This window comes from Lonchura striata, chromosome 3, assembly GCF_046129695.1.
Source record: "Lonchura striata isolate bLonStr1 chromosome 3, bLonStr1.mat, whole genome shotgun sequence".
Classification (NCBI taxonomy): domain Eukaryota; kingdom Metazoa; phylum Chordata; class Aves; order Passeriformes; family Estrildidae; genus Lonchura; species Lonchura striata.
In genome coordinates this window covers 60,617,768-60,641,185 of record NC_134605.1, presented here as the reverse complement: position 1 = coordinate 60,641,185, position 23,418 = coordinate 60,617,768, and the positions used below count along the sequence as shown (strand labels likewise).

At 38.0% G+C, this 23,418-nt stretch overlaps 1 protein-coding gene across 2 annotated transcripts in view; it reads left to right on the top strand.

Annotated features, from left to right (window-relative positions):
- Window positions 1-9,269, top strand: part of LAMA2 (laminin subunit alpha 2) — a 335,231-nt gene extending 325,962 nt beyond the window's left edge. For both annotated transcript variants that reach the window (XM_077782208.1, XM_077782207.1), the window contains 5 exons: window positions 1,376-1,531; window positions 4,952-5,105; window positions 5,466-5,596; window positions 6,177-6,399; window positions 8,800-9,269. In XM_077782208.1, the coding sequence (XP_077638334.1) occupies window positions 1,376-1,531; window positions 4,952-5,105; window positions 5,466-5,596; window positions 6,177-6,399; window positions 8,800-8,957 (822 nt within the window). In that variant the 3' untranslated portion in view covers window positions 8,958-9,269. The remainder of the gene's footprint in view (window positions 1-1,375; window positions 1,532-4,951; window positions 5,106-5,465; window positions 5,597-6,176; window positions 6,400-8,799) is intronic.
- Window positions 9,270-23,418: the final 14,149 nt, after the last annotated feature.

The following is a 23,418-nucleotide window of genomic DNA, read 5'->3' as shown; positions in this document are numbered from 1 at the left end:
ACAGAAGAGGTACTTTTGCTTCTTTAGCCATTTACTCTTTATTCTAAGAGAACTAAGTGGAGCATATATTTCTTAATGGAAGATTGTGCTCTTTGGGCATGCAGCTTGCCACTCCACAAGAGAGGGCCTGTTTTTGCAGATCCTGTTTCTGTAGTGGAGAATGGAGACAAAGTCACAATTCCCAAAAAGCAAAAAAAAAAATTTAGAAGGAGGGAAGGAAATGCTTTTAGGAGTAGGCCATATTCTTAGTTTCTGATAAAGCAGGGGGTTCTCCTTAAAACAATCATTTGGTGTCATCCTTTTCTCCATTTGGAATGATTTAAGTTAAAAACATTTCCATCAGTCCTACAGAAGCCACTTGGTGCTGCTGCGATCCTGCTATCTGTTTAGGTCCTCTGTAAGAATGTCTGTTCCCTGTTCCTGTCTCACTCACCTAATCATCCTTCTGCCCAAGGCATAGTTATCCATCTCCAATTTACAGTTGCCTGTAAACACCAAGTTCAGACCCTCACCTTCAGGCATCCTTGGCAGTGTTGTCATTCCCACTGCATGACAGATAACGCTGCCACACTGGAGCAGAAGCAGCCATGTTAAAGAAAAGCCAAAAATGCTGTCTCTCTTTGCTATTCTGGTGAGCCAACTACTACACTGTTTAGGAATCTGCTAACATGCATGATGCATTTTGCATTTATTCATTTTTATGCAGAATCATTATTATACTGAGTTGTAAAGATTTCTATATAAACTTTTAGGAAGACATTGGCCTAGAATTTTCTCAACTCTTCAGCAACTGGACACCCTCCATGTGATTCACAGTCCATTTGTCTGAACAGAAGCCATAATACCAACAGAACATAGTTGGGATTATATTTACTCTAGCATGAACTATGATCTGAGGCATGTCCAAGCTAGTGGAATCATAAACTCAATATTTTCTGCAAATATGTGCTGCTATAAAGATTTGCAACCAGTGCCATAACATTCAGCATTTATTCTGAAGTACTTATCTATTCTCAGCACTCAAAATTGCTGTCTGATTCCAGGAAAAAAAATACTGTGCCGTGCCTATTATAACATAACAATGAAGCATTTTAAAGGCATCTCAAGTCTTTTCAGTAATTCTAGTAAATAATTTTCATGATGCCTCCTGACCCAGATGCAAGTAAAACACAGTCAGATGTTGGCACAAAACTTTGCTCAGGAGCTTTGTTCTATAAATATTATCCATAGCTGCGGCTGTGGTACTTCTGTAACCACTCCTATTACTTGCTTGTGTATTGTTATATATTTTGGACTGTAACACTAGTTACAGTCTGAAAGTGCTTGGTTGTCAGAAAAAGATTTGTAATTGTATTGCATTTTTGTGTCTTTCTAGGTAAAAGTAAGTCGAATGAAGCAAGAAGGAAACCTCATAGTAGATGGTGTTTCTAATGGGACTGTAAGCCCCAAGAAGGCTGATATACTGGATGTTGTAGGAATGCTGTATGTGGGAGGATTGCCCATTAACTACACAACCAGGAGAATTGGTCCGGTAAGCAAATTTGTTTAAGTTATCTTACATGCTTTAAGTATATCTTGATTTGTACAAATGTCTTCCTAGTTTTGGTCTGTCTTTCTTCTGCTTCAGACTGATCAAAGATATGGATAAAATGGACCTTAGTGGAGGTGAACAACATTCTGTCAGTGGAAAGATCTGACTCAGAATCCAGTTAATGCAAAAAAAAAAAAAAAAAAATTGAAATAGCAGAGTTATTTACTGTTTTGGAAAAGACGAAAGTTCCATACACTTGAATCCACTTGGATCACTGCACAGCTAGAGTATAGGTTCCTGAGTACCACTTGTCCTTTCTCTTGGCTGTAATTAATCTATCAGTAAATGCTAATAAACGGTGAAAGGATCTCCTACAAGGAGCAGCAGAAGCCAAAATTAACCTGGACAAAGTACCCAGTATACTGCTGCTCACTGTAATAATCAGTTTTGTGTTGCTATTACTAAAAGAGGAGAGAGTGTGTTTTGAGGGAAGGTTGTGCAAATTCTGTTGTCCTCTTTCTGTTTCCAATTTAAATGTGGCTATATCAATATATCACTCTTTTGGTTAGAGTGCCTGGCTTCCATGCTTACATGGAAGGTAACAGTGAGCCCAGAGAAATCAATATCATTTTGTCCCAAATTTTGTAGAGTTAACTAGGAACACTGTATTCTGTCACCCAGACCATTTACTGTATCTGTCTACACAACTCCATGCCAGTCATCTTACTGATGCCCTTCCAGCCTCCCAAGCTACACCAGTATCAGAATGGGAGAAAAACCTCTTCCATGCTTTCTTTTTCTCTCTGTGAAGATGGTTCTTTCAAAGCAGAAGCCAGAACCTGAATGAATTTTATGATTGTAAAGAACAAATTCGGCCTCTAGCACAGCACAATTCAGACACACAAAGAATGGAATGTCAGTAGGAGCTATGTCTGCCTTCATCCTGGGTAGATACAGAGAACCCATGAAGAACAGGCAGAGCACTAACCTGGTAAGGAAACAAAACAGACTAGCAAAGAAACTGTACATTAGTAAATACCATTATACCAAGATCTTTTTGGAATGAAAAATACCATTTCCCAGTGTCCAATACCCTTATAGACAAGCAAGAGTTCGCTTCTTTAAGTGGATAAAATAAATACAGAAAAGGAATTCCTAGATCCTGCTTAAGTCCATGTATTAACTCATGCATAGGGAATGAAGGGGATGAGTAACCACTCTATATCTGAGAGTTGTATTCCATAAAGAAAACTGACCTGTAAGATCATGTTTCTTAGTAAAAAATTCATGTGCAGAAAACCCAAATTGAGGCAAGTCTAAATCATTAGGATTTACTAAACCAAATCTGAGGCACTGAAAACCAAAAGTAATATTTTACCCACAATATATAATTCCTAGTACTATCAATTTGTGGTCTTTGAAATATATCTGCAATTTATACATACTAATCTAAGGAGCAAGATAACACTGTGTCCTTACCTATTGCTATCTGTCAAAGGTAATGGAGGGAGCTCATACAGATAAATGGCTCAGTCTGGCAAAAACAGTCATGCCAGGTCCTGACAGCCTTATGTGCTTTGGGATTTAAATGAAGCCGTGACTTCAAATGTCATTTAAAAACCAATGCTTGCCTTCCAGTCATGCTCAGTAAAATACACTGTGATATATGAGACAGTGTTGGGTTGTAGCTTCATGTAGAGGCTCTGAAGCAAACCAAGTTGAAAGGATGTGCTATTTCAGGGCCTTCTTCTGTACACACATTAGTATTTTTAGACAGTAATGTATTACATAACCATGGTGGGTTGGCTTCCTTTTCAGTGTAGAAGACTGATAGCCACTTGTTGAGCTTCTGCAGATGTCACATTTTGAGCACTCAAAACTCTACTTTCAGCAAAAGAGGTCCTATTACTGTTCCCGTGCTAAAGTATAACCAGATTTGCTTTTCCATAGGGAAAAGAAAACTGTAAAGTTAGAGAATGTTATTGAATCATCTACAAATCTTGCATTTCTGTGATTTATTCTTGCAGTGAAGTTTTGTTTTGTTTTCTGGAATTTCTCTTTTTTGATAACAAGATTTGTTATCTGGAGATGACGTACTTAGAAATTACGAAAAGAACTACTTATGAGAAATTTGACAGAAAGCATTGTTCATCTCAGAACTGAATTTATTCACTGGTATTGCTAAAGTTCTCATTAAAATATTGCACAGGTGTATTTAGTTGTAATAAGCTATACAATTTCATAGTACATACAGCTTTGATTTACAAGAAAATAAATTCTTGGAAATTCTTTCCAGTTACAGGTCAGAATATTGTTAGAGGGGGTAATGGGCAGAGTCAAGACTTCTCTCTGCAGGTGTGCCTTTGTCCTTTTTGTATTTGTATGTATTTCTAGGCTGAATTTTATATGCTGATGTTTATTTTCCTCCTTTCCACTGCACTGCTTATGAATAGATCTTATTTTTCTTCCTCTAAGTGTAGGATGTATCATTTTCCTCTATCTCACTGGTATCAAGGATAGATTTTCCTAACTCTTTAAGTCAAAGATCAAAGCCTCTCTCTGAATCTGAGGACCAAAATGCAGCTTATGCTGACCTTGGAGAGAAAAAGTGAGGGCAAGTTCTGGAGGAGATGCCAATGGTTTTCAGAGGTCCCACTGGGATGCCCTGCTCCCATCCAGAACAACCCCTGCCCCAGGCAGATTCATGGATACTCGAAGCACAGTTCTAAGTGTGCCCAGACCCCTGGCTGGGGGTCACAGTGTGCCCAGTGCAGGAGCCAAACTGGAGGTGCAGTTTCCTACCCTGCGCAGGAGCCTCCGTGGACATGAGCACATTCCCTGCCTCCACCTGCCTCTCTGGCCGACTGCATGGCCCTCATCAGCGGAGTCATCAGACTGTGCCTTCACACTTTGTTCATTTCAGTAGTGATGTTACCTGCATCCTACCTACCTCTGTCTTACCACGCAACATTAGCCCCACAGTAAAGTGATTAAAGGAAGGGAAAAAAGAAAACCCACATAGTAAAATTACCAGCAGCCCAGAGAACTATATCCACTCTTTACATCTACTTGCAAACCTCATAACCTAGTCAATTAAAAAGGCAAAGTATAGGCCATTAAATTCCTGCATTGCTGATGTAATTTGCTATGTTTCATTATGTGGTGTATTATTTTATGTCCTTTCCAGTAAGCCAAAGAGATGTGACTCAGATAACATCCCTGAAAAGTAATGTAATTCATCCTCAGTATGATTAAGAGTAGATTCCAATTACAATCAGATATTAAGGATTAGCCATGTAAAATTCAAGTTTTATTCAGCTCCATAAATCCAGCAGAGAAGCAGAGAAAATGCACTCGTTGATTGCATACTTTAGGCTTGCTTCTCATAGTTCTACATTTTGTTTGAAATATTGACTGCAGGTCCTTCATAGCATTGATGGCTGCATCAGGAATTTTAAAATGACAGAATCACCTGTTGACCTGAATAATCCAACTTCCAGCTTCAATGTTGGAAAATGCTTTGTCACTGCACAGAAGGGAACGTACTTTGATGGAACAGGCTTTGCCAAAACAGGTAATGAACAACAATTCTGGGGATAGTCAAAGAACAGGGAAAGAGGAGATTCTGCTTTCAAAAACTCCCAGTGTTATCTAACTCCTGTTGGCTAGAGGCAGAGTGAGACCAGTACTTGAAACTCTTGATAATAATTTTTAGTTATCCCACCTGAGGAGAAACTGTGTGACTTCCTAGCAAGGTCTTGCACTAAGTACAATTGCCATAAAAGTTATTTACATGGTTTCACATGAAAGGGAGTGCATTAATGCCAAGTTAGTTACTTTGCCTTACACTCAGCACAATTTGTGTGATGATTATTAGGAATAATATATTAGATGCTTATATTCATTTTATTGTGTTTCTCCTTTTCTCTCCAAGTTGGTGCATACAGAGTGGGAACAGATCTGCTTGTGGAATTTGAATTCCGCACAACACGAATGAATGGTGTTCTCCTAGGAGTCAGCAGCCAGAAAATGGATGGGCTTGGCATTGAATTAGTAGATGGAAAAGTGAGTAGCAAAGCCATTTTGTTTCTTCATAAACTGGTTTTAGACAGCATAGGTAGTTTAAATGCAAGGTCACTATCCCAATCTCAAGATGTCTCAAACAATATCAGGGCACTAGAAAGAGAGCCACACTTGGATCTTTCCATACATCTAGAGGATCCTACACTTTTAAAAGATAGTTTAAAAGATTCTGTAACACTTGAGTCTCCTAAAACTGCAATCAAGTATTAAATTAGTGATCATATAAGAAGTTTTGAGGAAAGGCTTTGTCATTAATAATACTAATTTCTCTTGGTTATTTTTTGGTTCACAGTCTGGAAAACCAGTCATTATTCTATCACTATAAAGATTTTAGAGGAGTGTAAATCATCCTAAAACTAAGACCAAAAAATGGGAAAATGACAACTTAGCAATTTTCCATACTTCCACCTGTATTAACTCAGTGCTAGAACGCAGATCCCAGAGGGACAGCAATGGTCTTTTGTGCATACAGTCAAACCACGTTGACTTTAAAACAAACAAACAAGCAAAAACAACTGAACTGTTTTGCAAACTTTGCTGATGTTCATGCTGTGCTTTTCAGGTGATGTTTCACGTTGACAATGGTGCAGGCCGATTCTCAGCTGTCTATGAGCCGGATGCACCAGGCAGTTTGTGTGACGGGGAGTGGCACAAGGTTTTTGCAAACAAGATCAAACACCGCTTGGAGCTGACCGTGGATGGCAGACAGGTGGTGGCTGACAGCCCAAACAGGGCCTCAACCTCAGCAGACACAAATGACCCTCTCTTTGTCGGAGGCTATCCTGGTGAGCACACAAATTTTGCTTTACATAGGCTCCAATAATGCTGCCTGGGTAATGACTTAAATGTAAGTAGGACTAGTATGCTAAAGATGATTGATAAGACAGGTTGAGTTTATATCAGTTGGCGTGGATGCTCATTTCTGCATTCAGCTGCATTTCAGAAGAAGAAGTTCTGCAACAAGAGACTCTTGCAGATACCCCTGCCCCATTTCAAATGTAGGCACTGTCACAAGGGATCAGACAGGTTTTCTGCCTTCTGCTGCTCGCACACACACAGCCTCTCTTAAAACTTTTTGTTTTGCAATAGTGTAATAGTTACGTTGCAATAGTAACAGCATTTGGCATATTTAAATTTAACTTAGAAACAGCAGATTTTAACCAGAGAATGTATATATGCCTTTGAGGAGGGAGGGCAGTGTATGTGTAAATCAGTCTGTAAAACCTGAGGAACTGAGGAATAAGAACAACAGCTTGCACAGAAAGGTAAGAAGGCACCATCTCTTTCTAATTAATGCCTTTACTTGTGGTGTGTTGGGTTTTAAAGGAAAAAAACCCATAATAGACATTTGCTAATCAGTATTCTGGAAGCCCTCTAGAGAGCTTGTTTTATGCAGAGGTAATTGAACAGTATTGAGGATTGAGCTGAGGTCTGTAGCTGGCTTCATTTTCCACTAAGCTGATAATGAATGCTAGTATTCATCTCTTCATAGACAGTCAATAAATTTTCTAACAGCAGGTTTACTTTATGAAATTACAGTTAATATGTTTGCAAAGTACCAATTTTGTTGCATTTGTAATAAATATTCCCTCTAGCTTGCAAACCAAAACAAAAAAAGTGAAGTATGTTTGTAGTATGTGTCTGCTCTAGCACGTACTGAGGTCAATGGCATAACACCTCTGAGTTACTTAATTTTTAAATTATTTTCTGGAAGCTGGTTTTTTTCACCCTTGTAATGTGTGATACAGTGTATCTAAAAAGCCTTCTCACTCAAGCTTTGGAACATTTAAAAAATTGTCCTTGGTACTGACATATGAGAGTTGAACTTTAGTCACAATGACTATCAATAAAAACCAACAACTTTGTGCCAGAAGGAAAACAGCTTTGTGGCAGCCTTTTTATAACAAAACAAGATTCTAGCATAGGAGCCAGCACTGAAGAAACACTGCAGATGGAGTTATTATCTAGTTCTGGACTATATGTCAAGAGGAGAGACACAAATTACAGTAACACTGCAATCTGTAGAAAACAAACCTATACTTACTTCACATTGAAGGGATATTCGTGAGTTCAGCCACATGGCAAGTTATTAAATTATTTAATAAACCTACTGCAAACACTTTCTTCTTCCTTTGCTGCCTAGTCTAGCTCATCCAGGATTTGTTTTAACATTCTCATACCTAGACACCCGCATCACAAATTTGAACCACAGTACCATGGGATTTTGTAAAATTAGTATTTGTATTTTCCAGTCCTCTTCAGGCTCCATAAATAGAGCAAAACACTTGTAAATCAGCTAGAATTAGCTGATGGAGAATTTCATATGTAGGGAAAATTTTCACCACAGTAGTGTGGACAAGAATAGAGATTCCTGTGTACCCATAAAAGCTAGAATTCATCTGCTGGTATCACTCTTCTCCATGCAAGGAGAGACAGATGGATTCAGCCATGTTATCCTCTGTGAAACAGAATAATGCTGTGGCCAGACAGTCTCTACAAGTGTAGAGTTACTTCTGCAATTCAATTGGAAGAACACTGAGAAACAAGTTGAGTCACGAATTTCAAGCAGTTGAGAGAAATATTTCCAGCTTCCCAATCAAACCTCCCTCACTTCCATCCCCTCCTTCATTAGTGCAAGATATATATTCCAACCCCTGGCTTTACTATCAGCAAGGGAAAATAAAGCATACTTGAAAACTATTAAAACCAGTCTGTCAATGACATCTGAAATCCATCCTGAGGAACTGGCTTCTTTGTGACATTACGACTGAGAATTGCATTCATTTGGGCAAATTTTTCTCCCTCTATTTTCTGTGGATAAACAGCTTGAATATTCAGAGAAGTTGAACAGTTCAACAGAGAAGTTGAATATCTGCAGAGCATCATGTGTACATTCTACACCATTTGTAGTTAGCAAGCTGCATACATGGGTTACAATGGCAGTTTATATGTGTTCAGATTCTGACACTTTCTTAGTAGGATAGAAAAGAAAAGAAGTCTGGATTGTCATCTAACATAAGCATTTGCTCATAATGTTTGTAATTTTAAAATAATGAATATATACAGCAAATAAAACATTCACATATTGCTGGGGGCATCTATTCTCATGCAGAACTCTCAAAGAACAAAATTAAGTATCAACTCAAACTAACATAATTCCTTTCTAATTTTTTTCCTTCCTTCAGATGGTGTGACCCAGTTTGGGCTGACTACTAATATCCGTTTTAAAGGATGTATTCGATTTCTGAAGCTCACCAAGGGTACTGCAAAACCTCAAGAGATTAACTTTAGCAAAGCTTTGGAGCTGAAGGGTGTCCAGCCACTGTCGTGCCCTGCAGACTGATAGTCACTCAGCCAGTATTGGTCTGTTTATATAAGCACCTCAGATTAAAAAAAAAAAACTATATCTTAATTGCATTAATAATAAAATGTCTTTGTGCAAGTATTTGAGTAGTGTTTGTTGTATACTCCAATGGCTCTTTCAGTGTACCTCCCAGGAATGCATGAAGTAATCCCTTCCCCCCACCACCTTCATTAATGGAGTAACACAATAGTTTTTATCCATCTCTTTCCTTATAGCTTGAAATGGAAATGTTTCATCTTTCTTTTGATGAGTGAGACCATATATTCTGTAGGTTGTTTCTTTTCTATGGAATTCAGGATCGGAAAGTACCGCAAGCTAGAAAGGAACCATAAGGATCATCGAGTCCAACTCTCTGAAATGCTCCCTAACTGCTTTCTGGTGGGGTAGAGCTCTAAACTTGTATTCCTTTACAAGCCTAAATACAATGCACTTGTGGGCATGCACCATCTTATCCTTCATTAGCATATTAACTTGCTTCAAAAAATTATGCTTTGGTAACACCCAAGAGCTTTTACGAAACTTTTCTGGTCATATGATTTCCCATGAAGTTTCACTGAGAAATTATATGTGCTCTATATGGCTGCTGTCATGGAACCGAGTGCAGGAAGGAAAATGTCGGTACTTAGTTAATTTATTTGGGATTATTGATTAAAGTATGTTGCACTAAAATCCCTGCTATATCACTTGAACAGCATTGAATTTTAACAGAGGTTACATTGTTTGCTGTTGGGACACTGAGTCTCTAATGGAGGGAGTTGAATTGGATTTTATTACTTAATTTGAAATACAGTTTTAAGTGATCCTTAAAGTTGGGCATTGCTGCTCTCTCCCACATGATTCTGAAGATACACATAGCAAAAATTTCTAACCAGTTTTCTAAAGGAAGATGAAATATTGAGTCCTAGAGCAGAATAGAGGTGAAGCAAGAATATTCCAGAGATTATTAATGCAACACCTACTACTGCTCTCTGCTGTTTTCTATTAATGAAATTCTTACCATAATGGCAGCTTCCAAAGTTCAACTCTGCTGCTTCTGCCTATTGTCAGTTTGTAAGGAATACTGAATGCAGAAGCTACCCCAAATCTTCCTTAAATAAAATTTAAGGAAGTTAAACTGTGGATAACTGCTATGTGGATAGATAGATGGAAAGAGGAAAATTGCTTCCTAGATTCTCTGTAAAATGCCAAATCTTAGTTATTTTCGTCATGCTTTGTATGTTTCAGAGGGCTGTGAAATCTTCACTGAAGTGTGGGTTATGTTTTCTGTGGATTGTTTCAAGTTGTTAAACTGTAGTTTTGCAAAGGTTGTGATTGGACCTCCAGAGCAGATGCTGTAGGAAAGTAAAAAACCTACCTGTGCAAAATAAAAAAGAACAACACAAAAACCCCTGGCACTAAGGTAGCACAACCATGCAATTAAATGAAAAAAGTTTTTAAAACTATTTTGTTGTCCACAAAGAGCCTTGAATACACATTTTCAGAAATTCTGACATTATTAAGAGAAAGGCAGCTGCAAAATTTGTGCATAGTCTAGCTGCAAAATTTGTGCTTGCCAGCGAGCACTCCTGCAGGAGTGCTTTGTTTTGTACAAAAGGTCTTTTTGGCTTACAATATTTCTTTAAACTGCCATGGGAGGAAAAAAAAAAACCCTTTACACTGGGAAAATGCATTAAGGAGATGGTAATAAATATGTATACTGTTACTCTGTCGGGGAGTCTACATCAATCAGCTACACCTGAAGAAAAAACATCTAACTCTTGTGAAATCTTGAAGTAATTGCCTTCAGCAAGTATTCTAGTTTTAGTTGCAACTGGCCTTTAATATTAAGAAACAGTTAATGGCTGCTCAGTGTTTAAAGTGCTAAGAATTAGTAAAGCATGCATTTGTCTCTGAAAAAATCTAATTATTGGACATGTACCGTCTTCAACTTCTACATGGATGTGCTTTTAACAAGCACACTGTAAAATATTCATGCGTTTCTGTGTTATTCTTTATGCCTCATGTATTTACCTATTCTCATGTCTATAAAGTTTCATGGTAGTTTGAGCAGCTCAAGAAAAGGAGGCCATAACACTTCAAACACAGTTTAGGATTTCCAAAAGTCTTAAAAAATATAAATAAAGGAAGACCCAAGACAATGTTATTGTTATCAATGTCTCACTACACTACCCAGGCACATTTTCTAGCCTCTAGAGTCAATTCAACATGTTCAATTCTTTTTTAACCCAAACATGCTTGCAAAGGTTTTGGAGTTGATTATGGGGTTTCTTTGAAGGCAGACTTGAAGACACAAGGGAAATTTGTACAACGGAGTCTAGAGCTCCATGAGTTAAATCCTGCCCAGCCTCAGAGGCAGGAAATTGCCACTGCCCTGCTCAGTGCTGCATCAGCAATGGTCTTTCACATAAATATGACCTTGCCTTCAAAACAATTACTGGAGTTTCTATATAAAAGAACTGGAATGGGAAAAAAGAAAAAGAGAAGCCTTTATGTTCTTAGCTCTGTGAATTATTTCTCTCTTGCGTGACTTTCCAGGAATGTGTCGGACACAGTAAAAAACAATGAAACAATGCACGTTATTGCATTTCTTGAACTTTCAAGTGGGGAAAAAAAAATCAACCATCTGCTATCCTCTGCTGAAGGAAATACACTCAGTAGGCTAAAACAACAGCTACTTCAGCAAATAAGGTAAAAGGAAACAGAAAAACCTGACTAATTTGTTTTCATATATCAGTGAGTGGATGTACCGAGTACTGTTAGTAAAGTTTCTGCCTTTGAAGATTCAGCAGAGCATCTGGGAATTATCCCAGCTCCCTGTTACTCCCTTTTGCCATACAAGAGATTAATAGGTCAGATTCCAGATAAAGACTAAAATTGCTTGAAACCAGCAGGTTATGAGCTTCACAGCCATATGCAGCTGCTGGAGATCATGCCACTGCTGACTGTGCTGGGAACAATGCAATACCTTTCCAATTCAAAACTTCTAATACATATTTACAAGCCACAAATATTTAAAACCTTTTTTTGGTGGATATTTTGCATACAGATGTTTTTGCTGCCATTTTCCCCCCTCACAGTCTAAATACTCTGCTGCTAAACTTCAAAACAAAAAATTCACATCCAGGTGTTTTTAAATTGTTTTAAAATTGATCTTGTTGAGTCTTGTTACTTTTAGACATTTATGACAGACATACTCTGAATAAGACGAATCCCTCATCATTAGGCCAACTGCTATGTTGAAAAAGGTTGTGTTTTCAGTTTTGAATACAAGCAGTTCTCAAACTCTTTGCAAAGAATAATTTTCTTTTTTATTCTATTAAATCATACATTCAGCTCTCTATAGAAGCTTGTAAAGAGAATGTTTCTGGCTTAGTATTTTTCTTTAGAATGCACAAGAACTTAAAATGCTAAAAAACCCAAACCATTTCTCCCATCTCTCTTTTATCGTAGAAACCATCAGGAATGTCTTTTCTAGGCCTTCCCTTGTTCAGCTTCTGGGAAGTCTGAGATACCTACTGAAGGGTTTCTCAGTACATGCAAGTTAAATTTTTCCTTGACTTGTTTCTGACCAAGAAGAAAAGTGTAATCCATACCTTTCATAAGAACACATTTATTGAAGGACCATCAAAAGTTCCCAATCCCCACCTACACACTAGTTTTTAAACTTTTAAGAAGACTTTTCAGTTAAGGTTTTATGAAAGCAAATAAAACTCTTCTGAAATTATCCTCAATGTTTTTTTAACCTTTTCTTTCTTTTTATCATCTGCATTTCCTAGTGACAAAAGTCTACCAGTCGTCCATCAAGTCTTAGTTCACACACATGGGTTGAATGTCTGCTGCAAATATATAGAAAGGATTATCACTTTCACCATTTTATGCTTCATACCAAGACACAAAACCATACAGAATTTTCTTGAAAACTATTTCTTAAATACACTGCTAATGTGTCATGTCATGAAATGTAAACAATGTTATATATTTCTGTGGTGTTATTCTTCATACTCAAGGGTAAAAATAATTAAGTACCACATAATTCCCAATATGAGCCATCTGTTTTAGCTCAAAAAAAAAATCCTTTTCTGTTCAAACTTAGTATTCAACATAGCATAAAATGACAGCACTTCAGAAACTAAAATATCTAATTTAAGAAAAGAAAGAAAACCCATGGGAAAAATCTTCAGCAGTCAGTGCTCTCATACATATTTAATGCTCCCACAGGACCAACATCATTCTTTAGGCCAAATCTAACACCCATCTCCCAGTTTTCACTTGACTATGGACTTGACTCTTCACTTATTTTGAAGAGAACTGCACAAAACTCTCCTAATGCTAGTCCCCTCCTTTTACCTCATCTTTTTTTTAAAGTACATTTGCATAATATTAAACTGATGCTTCTTGCCTGCCCAGCATTTATCTATCATTCTGTAATGATGATAATGAAAGTAGGTGTCTAGAATTTCAAAGACTATTTTTTATGATATACAGTATTACGAAAAATTCTGCAAGGCTGAATAATCTGCGGTGACATCTACCCTTTCAAATATAATTTATTTTGACAACTTTAGTTCTTCTAGTTGGCATGAGCAAGGAAGGATGACTGGCATTTGAGGCCCTAGAGTAGCTACATTTCCTGTGGTTTTCTTCATTATGATTCTGTACTGCAATACAACGTGAATTTGTTTTAAACAGCCAAAGGCCTCACTCTTTCACTGAGTTCCATGTCAACAGAATGGCTCTCTGGGAGATGAAAAACTACCTATCTCTCTGAATTGAGGGAATGAAGCATGTAGGGTGAGAGGACTCCTATGACCCCAGAGGCAGAGGGGTAGGTGGAATAAACCAGAGCTCTTTTCTCCACAACTTTGAATTACATGAAGTCAGAGTCATCCTAAGTACTGAAGTGCCTGGAGGCGTAGACTGGCCTAAGACAGCAGAGAGTGATTCTTCTACAGTTTGCACCAGTTCAGACCACTTGAAGATCCAGGAAAGATGCAAGTATTACAGGTCATTCTAGTATTTCTCATTTAGCACCTGTTCAAGCAACAGCTCTTATTTTATTCCTTATTTAAAGATTCCGGGTTTATGCTATATTTGCTTAAGGGAAAGTTATTGCTCTTCTTATGTTTTTCTTGGCTTGTTCTTTGTCTGCATTGTGGACAAATATGTTGAGAGAGGAGTAAACCTTCAACTACAAAAACATATTCCTGCTTAGAAACAAATGATGTCGTGTCAAACTGTTACTGAGACACAGACTAGAGTTTCTACTTCAAATGACCAGAGGAAGCTACAAGCTGTCCTTCATTGTGTCTGCAAATGCCACCTCCAGAGCTCCTCTGGCCCACACTGCCCCAGAATCAAAATTATGAGCCTGATCCATCAACTGAACAGCAGGACAGCATGGGCTGACTCTGCAGCAAACTTTGCTCACTGCAGAAGCTGCAGACAGGCCTGCTGCCACCCTGGGTGTTTTGTTTCACTTAATGTCACTGCTGAAACCTTTACACTTAGTAGCTCCGCTGCAATCCACTACAGCACCCAGCATTAGGGTTACTCTTCATGGAATACTGCAGAACCCCAGCTTAGGGAAAAACTTCCAGATGTGGGTAATATCAAACATTACTGGCTACTTTCCTTTTCCACAAAAAAAAAAAAAAAAAAAAAAAGTCTTACTAAACCCAAGCTGCAAGTACAACCAAGTACAACCTCTTACATCTTTCTCACAGATCTGCAGCATTAAGAAAGTGAAAATAAACCTTGCACATGTATTCCCTTAAGCCCATTTCTTTCTGTTAATGGCTGCATTATTGCTACTATTCAGTCAATTCTGACAATCTGAACAAATCTTCCCATAAAGTAATAGAAGGTTTAACAAATGAGGTGAATTTGGCTTGAATAACTTATTAGATTGGTTGAAAATTCATTGACATTGAGGCAAGTAGGAAAATCTACTAACTTCTTGACTGCTTTTTAAAAACCACTGCCTTGTGCAAAGTCTCAAGGTCAAAGGACCAGGGTATTGTTAATATTCTACTGTATCTCCTCCAGGCCATGAAGGAGATCAGCTGGGCAGAAGAGTGAAATCCCCAGACAAAACCTACTTGCAACTGTGGGTTGTCCTTAATTATAAAACCCAGCTTTCAGCCGATGCTGTGTCCAGCTGGTGCACATTGAAGGAAAAGGTTACAACATGCAAAACACTGGAATCACATCTCCATACAAGAGTGGTATTCATGCAGCCAAAGGGACAGCAGTGAAACAGGTCAGGAATGTCATTACAGCAGGGCTGAGAAAAAGGTTGCTACAGATAGGAGTAATTCATCTGCAAATCTGCACCAGGGCCAGATACAAAATAGCTCACTGTGGTTTTCCTCTGGCTTTTCTCATGTAAATGAAAGAATGTAAAAAAAAACCCAAAAAAGTTCTACACATTGTGTCTGTGTACATTTGTATACAGTTTACTCTCCTGAAGATTACAACTATTCAACAAGCAGTTAATGGTTATGGGTCTAAGTAGGTTTTCAACAGTGTTTCTAAATTACTTTGGGCCAGAAAATTCAAGGTTGCTTCCTATGCTATTGAGTTGCTTATTGGCCATCCTACAAAGGGAAAACAGAAGAGGGCAAAATACTCCTATATCCAGACATTACACTTGAAAATACAAAGTAAAGACAGCAGTGTTGCTTTCTAGTTTAGTTAAAGAAGGTTTAAGCAGTCATCACTGGTCAAAATCCAACATACCTCCTTTAAACCTGACAAGTAAGGTTCAAAGCGAAACTGTAGCCTCGATGTTCATCCCTACAGCAGCTCTAAGGCCAAGTTTGTGAGGTGCTGATATATTCAGTGCAAGACGGAGGCAAGCCTGGCCACAATGCACAAGCACACCCTTGTACACGTTGTCCATAAGGTATCTGTTATTTTAAACCTCCAAGCAGTTTTATAAACTGAACTGCAGCAGGAGTGTGCTTTCAAACACCAGCTGGCAGTGGCATGTTGGGTTGTGAAGTCTCTAAAATGTGATTCCATAAAAGACATTGGATGCTGCTGCTGCTTAGAAACTGTTAAAAGTACTAGAACAGATGGAGAATTAAGTTTACCATTTAGCTGCCTTGTTCATGGACAGTCTTCCGTTCCTTGTTTATGAAACTAAAAATTTTTATTGTTTAGTTGGCCTTTCTCTTTTTCATGGTGCTTTAAATAAACCATTTATCTTTGTAATATTCTGCTTTTCTGTATATAAAAATTGACAGTTTTTTCTGGTAGTATTTTGCACTGATGATCAAATAATCAGAGACCTTAAGAATATCAATAGGTTTCTTTCTTTACAGATATAGTATATTTTCAAAATTTAAAAACTTCTTAGTTACAAATCAAAAACTACTTGCCTTCCTGATTTTTCAACCATTTATGTGGCTGATTTGAGGCAATTAAGGAAGTAAAATAACTATTTTCCTGTACCATGGGGGATAATCTTGGAAGATGTGTGGCCCTAGTTCTAGGGTAAACAATCTCACAGCAAAGAAAACCCCTAACCATCAGAATCCTCCACCTCACAGTCAAAAAAGCTTGAAGAGGGTGCCTAGTTCACTCTCTCATATTTGCAGAGCAATGGCCTAGGCAGTAATTACACATTTTTATTTGTGTACAAGGTTTCTCCTGTGATAATGTCTTTCCCTAATAGGCATCAGCACCCCATGCCTGTACTTGGCAAGTGTTCCAGTGAGCAGGAGACCAAGGAACAGAGGAAGAAAAGCTGGGTATGCAAGGATTCAGCTTGTCTTTTTTTAATTTAGTAATTCCAGCTTTGGAGAGATTTCTCTCTCCTGAGCCAGTTCAAGACAGCAGACATAACAAGCACTTGAACTCTGTAACTGGCTAAATGCAAGCACACTTCAAGATAAGGGCAATTTACAGTCCTGCTTCATTTATCAAACCTGACATGTACTGCACATTTTGATTTCCATGTAATGGTTTGACTGTAAATTTACCCTCAGCAAGATCCTTTTATATGCGTTCAAACTAATTTACCTCTTGCTGATCGAGTCCTAAGTTGTAATTTGCTTAAATGCAGAGCCTAAATTGACTAAATCAAATGCATTTGCGCAAACTCAATAAGCAGAACCATTATCACTGAAATAAGCAAGTCTCCTAAGAGCATCAAATGCTTCCTTACAGTGGAAGAGTTGGCTCAGGAGCCAACCACCACTTCTACTAATGACAGTGTTTCTCCTCTATTTTATTAGAAAGTCTGAGGGCTCTAATGTTTTTTCCCCTCTAAATGGAAGGGCAAGAGGTATTCATAGCTTGTCAAGCACTGCAACCAAAGCAACTAAAGCTCATTTTTCAGTGTAATGAAAAGGCACCAGTGAAGAAAGATACATTTGAATATCCCTGTTAATGTGTATGTTAGCTAGACCAAAAATCTCAGCCTCAAAGTTCTCAACCACAAAGCTCTCAACCACCTAGCACATGGGATCCATTTGCAGAAAAGGTCATAAAATCATTGTGTCACCACATGTTTTATACAGCAGTGCAACTACAGTTGAGTCAAACTGAACTGCCCTGACTTGGTACTTAGAAAGGAATATTGATTTGCAATTGCAAAATTAAAAAAATTAACACATTGGCATCAGGCAGGAGGGCATTCAGCCTCTTTATGAAGGGTGCCCAAACCAGGATCCACCCAAAAAGAATTGAAAGCTCTGATCTACTGCACCAGAGCCTACCTCCAGTATATCACTATTATAAACTAATTCAGTGGCTTTGCAATTTAAATATAATGGTGGTGAACATAATGGAAGCCAGCATCTAGTACTTTACATCATATTGAGAAAATCACTATTGGATTAAAAGTATTTTAAGTTTTGTGAGTATTGGGAATGAGAACTGAGTGGCAGATACCTCACATACGAATGGTTGTTTTGATATGGAGAATTATTACTGCAGGGCAGTTGTAACTAGACTGAGTAGTCTAACCAGAAGTTACTGCCATGATTACACCTTCAAGCTATGATGCAAGGGAAGTTAAATATCCAAGTTCATTCTGAGCTAAAATTCAAACTTCGTGTATCTAGTTGTCATAAAAAAAAAGTCTTACCAAAATTAGTAAGAGAATTAAACATTTGTTTGCTGATATATGTAAAATAAATATATAGCCAGAGCTGAAAGTCTTAAACATGCAGACTAACTTTGATAACAACTATAAAAACTAAGTTTTAAACACAAAATAGTAACAAATCATAGTATTTATTAAGTACTTGTCTTTAAGATGCTTTAGGAATATTAACTCATCTGTTTTCCTATTAATAACCAAATGTCATAATTTGGGTTTACTACAAAGACCATACCTATGGGAAACCCATAAAACCAGGAAGTTAAGTTACCCAATGCAATAATGACACCATTCAATTTTATTTGTTTATCCTTTGAAATGTCTGTCTTCAGTTCCCTGTCTGCTAATTTCCATCAAAAAAGCAAAAAGCAAGACTCTTTTGTGGTTTGCAATATAACATGTAAAATAATTATGTACAGATCTACCAAAGACAGATTTTCCTCAAACATGCCTTAGTAGCTCTGGTGCAGCTGCATATAGATTGGCCCTGAATAGCAAAAATACAGAGTGTCCTGTAGCAGAAATTATTCAATATTGCTTCGGTTCTCCACTCTCTCTAGTGCAGATGACAAGAACATAAAGGTTCTGGGAATTGCCAGTGCTGTATAACTACTATTACTTTTTAAAAATATTTCTGTTAAGGATTAATGCACATCCTTCCTTGGTAGTAAAAAAAAAATGCCAAAAGGCAACACTTCTTGTAAAGATTTGTGTGTGTAGCCAATCTTTTGTATGACAGGTCCTTGCCCAACAACCGAGATTAAAAAGAGGAGGAAAGGGACACTGCAAAGGCAGGTGGGTGAGGGAGCAGGAGGTAACAGGGGAGGCAGCTTTGAGTGACAGCAGAGAAAGCTTCATAAAAGTATCTCTTCAAACAGCAGCCACTGAGGGAATTCTGTCTGCTGGACTGAAATTATAGAAATCAAAACACTAAAATTAGGAAGTTTGAGCACATCTCCTAATTGATTTTGTTTATTAAGTTTCCAGTTAATAACTGCTATGTCTGCCCTGCGTATAAAAGGCACACAAATCCCAATCAGGATACTCAGCAAGATTCTTCCTAGTAAATTATGGAGGACAGGATTTCTAAATAATGTGAATAGAAGTTCCTGGGTCTAGGTCTGGTAACTTTAGTTACTTAAGAGTTCTTAGGAAATTGTACTACTTTTCTATACTGAGCTTCCCTCTTATTTTTCATTATCTTTATATGGAAATTGTAGTCCAGTAAATAGTATACTACAATATACCCACTGGAATAGATCCACGATTAATCACATCTTTCATGGACCCACATCTTAAATACTAAATTCTGGATATATGTCACTTGCAATTAGGACAGCTTGGGCACTAGAGGAATTTCACACATTAAATTTCTGTATCCTAAGGAAATAAGTGATGTAAAGAATAAGCAAAGCCAAAAAGAAAGCCAGAGCAGTGTTACCGCCTTAATTCCAGTACAAGCAGAGGTTTATCAAAATCCATCAGCTGTTGTTCCGTCCTTTATGGAAAACCAGTTACCACTCTAAGAAGTCCCCTGTCCAAAATCAGTTCACCTAAAGCACAAAGATCTAGAAAAAAAAAGAGCTGTAGTGTTCTAATCACTTCCTTTTCTCCTCAAGAGTGTATGCCACCAGCATTACCTTGCCTACTAGAGGCTAAAGTGCTGTGTGATCTACGAGTACATCATGAGGCTGGAAATTGCTAAAGGACCATATTCTGTAGCTGTGATGCATCTATCAGACAAGACACTTGAGTACATCTGCAAAAATCACCATCTCATCAAAGAGATGATATAGCTGCAGATTTCAGGAGGTTGAAACCAGGGAGGATGTGTGGGAGTGAGAGGGAAAGTGAGTGAGGGGGGTATGTGTGTGTATGTATACTATTTCTTCCTTCTGGACTGCTGCCAACACCTGTGATTACCATGCTGTCATCAGATGCACAGGTTCTTCAACCACACAGACATCACATAAAAATGTAACCTCATATGACACAAAAATTAAATGTAACCTCATGTTCCTGTCTCCAGTTGTGGGAAGAGAGCTGACAGCCAAATGACTCTAAAGAAGGCTTACATACCCTGCAAACCCTCTTAGACTTGTACAGTACATAGTGATGTGGCTTAAAAATGAAAATTCATTAAATCAAATTCAGCCCCTCTTTCCTCCTGTGACTTCCCTCAAAATCAGACATCCGTGTCTACAGCAACAAACAAGAACAAACTTATTTAGCCATGGTGCATGTTCTTCATTTTTCACAGCAGTTACACATACACACACTGTCAGTCTGTCTCTTGCCGATCTGCTTATGGTTAGTGCTGTTTCAAAGTAATAAACAGAATAAATATTCATCACTCACTCCCTTGCCTTGAAGCCCATTTGGAGTGACTGGAGAGGCAGGGGCATGGAGGAGTCAGCCATTGCAGCAATACAGCTACAATCATTCTCTTCACAGCTAATGAGCAGCGGCATTAAAGGACTGGTGTTTTTTTCTAGTTGGTTTCTTTCACTGTAAAGGACACAGCATTTTTTTCACATTGTCTGCAGACCAAATTTGAAGGAGCTGATGAAGAACTACTGTCCCTCTAAGGCAATGATGCAATTAGAGGAAACACTGTGGAATCAAATAAAGAGGCAAATATATTAGAATTAATTCACTGTGAGCAAGACTCCAGTCAGTAGCAACCATTGTATTACTGCCTTTCTAAATTGTCCTCTTGCAGTGCACTATCAGACACTCTATTCAATCCCCCTATTTTGCTCTAAGAGTTTGTTTAAAGTAATGCCAGCTGACTAAAACACACTTATTGTATGTACAGCACATGTTAAGCTTGTCACAGTGCTTCTTTCTCTGGAAGCATCAGAGGCTGGATTAGGATGGAACTGTGCAGCCAGGCACTGCACAGCTTGGGTTTTACCCACCTGCAAGGGAGATTGCTAGATCAATCTCTCCTTCTTAGTTATTAATAAAAAAATCAAATACTGTTTAGCCCCTTCAGAAGGAGAAGGTAATTTATCTTGTGTCTGATACACAGAATGCAAACTTTGTTTATCTGCCTGACTGAACTTGCTCTGACTTGGAGCAAGGGAATAGGCAAGGCACTGGCACTTCTCCAGGTGCACTGCGACAAAGCCAAAGCCACAACAAACAAGATGGAACTGAAACTTCATTTCCTCCATTTCACAGATGCTTGGGACCAGGCTTTTTCTTCTAATCTGTAACTGGGTGACACCAGTGTGAGGGGAAGAAGGAGAACAAGTCCTTCTATTGACTTTCCCCCAGGACAGCCTTTACTGGTGCCACCACTGGCACACTTCTGTCCTTTCCCAAAGCCTGGGAATCCACATAAGTCTTCTGGGCTGATCACCTGGAAACCTATCCTAGCTGGTTAGAAGGAGGAGATAAAAGTCATGTGGGAATGGTTCAGTGTTCTGGGTATATTTAACTTCTTTATTCCAGCATATTATGGAGAAGATTCATCTTTCAGCATCAAAATTTTTGACATTTCTGTTTGCACCTTCTCTGTCACCAAAGAAACACAGTTCAGCACATCTACCGTGGTTTCATTCATGGATGTAAAGCTTTTCATAAACAACTAATGACTGTGACTGCCTCTAGATCCTCAGCTTGGGACACAGCAAGAGGTGTCAATTAAAAAACAGTGAAAAAACACACTCAGGAGGGCCCTGCTCTAACTGAAAACCCACATCCTTCTGAGGTGCCCTGCTCTGGGGACCAAGTCAGCCAACTTTAATTACCACTCACACTTTGCAAATTCAGCCATAGTTTGAAAGATGGATTTGCTTGCCATATAACCCTACAGCAAGGTCCCCTGCTTCATTCTTCTGACATAAATTTCTGTGCATGTCAGTTTGCATTAATATCATCACATTAGCTATATTTCTCCAATCTTTCTGCAAACAGCCTCACAAGCCCAGTGGAAGGGGTACTTAGAACCAAGAAAATAATAGTGGAAAATAAGAAACTATTTTCTGGATTATATATGTACAGGAGTGAAAGTTTTGAACTATTCATTAGTCCTCACACAGTTATTTTAGGTGAAAGATAATTAAATTATTTTTTAACAAGAAAGAAAGTTGTTCTGCTTGACAAGGTAGTAATAAGTAGTGGCTTTTTTACAGCTGCTGCTGCTGCTAAAAGCAATATAAATGCATTTTGAAAAAACAAGTAAGATCCATCTCTTTCACCAGCAGAAAACAAACTAGCAAGTAGTCTGCAAGCAGTATCTTCTCAATGCTTCTTTTATATATAGTCTAATACATTTTGTCTAGTTGTGACTATGAGCAAGTGAAAATAATTTTTTAATACATTGCAAACTTTACGTGAATGGTAGAAAGAAGGCAAAAACTTCTTGTCATTTTACCATGAAAGCACATAAAGATACTGTGGAGAGAGTTGCATTACAAGCATATGAAAAACCAGAGTGGCCAGACACTACTGAATAAAGATCAATTATATAAAATATAAATACTTTACATAAAATATACTATATAAAATATAAATACTTCATATTCCTAACTGCAGAAATAACTATGTGACAGGATAAGAAGGACAGGAACACTTTTGTGGAGTAAAAAAAGATTAAATGCTCCAGATGTACAAACATTTTGATTATACTCTTTTCCAACTGTCTCCCTACCCAATTTTTGGAAACTGCCAGATGCTACTAGAAAGCTTTTTGCACTTGTACACTGCATATTTCATTGCTAAAATAGAATTAACATATAGAACAGCAAATAGGGTTATCTGTCTCTCTTCAGTGTTGTACTATAAACATACCAGATTGTCAGCTGGAAGTAAGAATTATGACAAAGATCCCCACCCACAGAGACTGACAGGATAGTATGGACTACATCAAGTAGAAACAGAAAACAACTTAAATGCTGTAGAGCATCCTCAACATGTTTGACTTACAGTAAACTTCTAAATTTAAATAATTCCACTTAATATCATATCAGAAACACCTTTTACTGACACTCCTTCTTTAAGATGTTCCATGGCTGATTCTCAGTCTGGTGTTCAGTGGTATCAGGTGAGAATCTCCTTATTAACAAAAAAATTTGATCTATACAATCTCTCTGTTCCCTGCTGCAAGTCAGAGCATCACAGATGCAGAATTAAAGGCTAGCAGAGCTTTCATCTCTTTAAAGCAAAGGTAAACCCTTGTGTGAATGAGTTCCAAATACTTGAACAGAATTTTTTTTCTTACTTTCCTAAGAAAACCTTTTATTCCTAAGGATCTGAAAGGGCCATGAAGGGTACAGAGTTGGCAGACATCGGCAAATATTCTATTCATGAGAAAAATGTTAA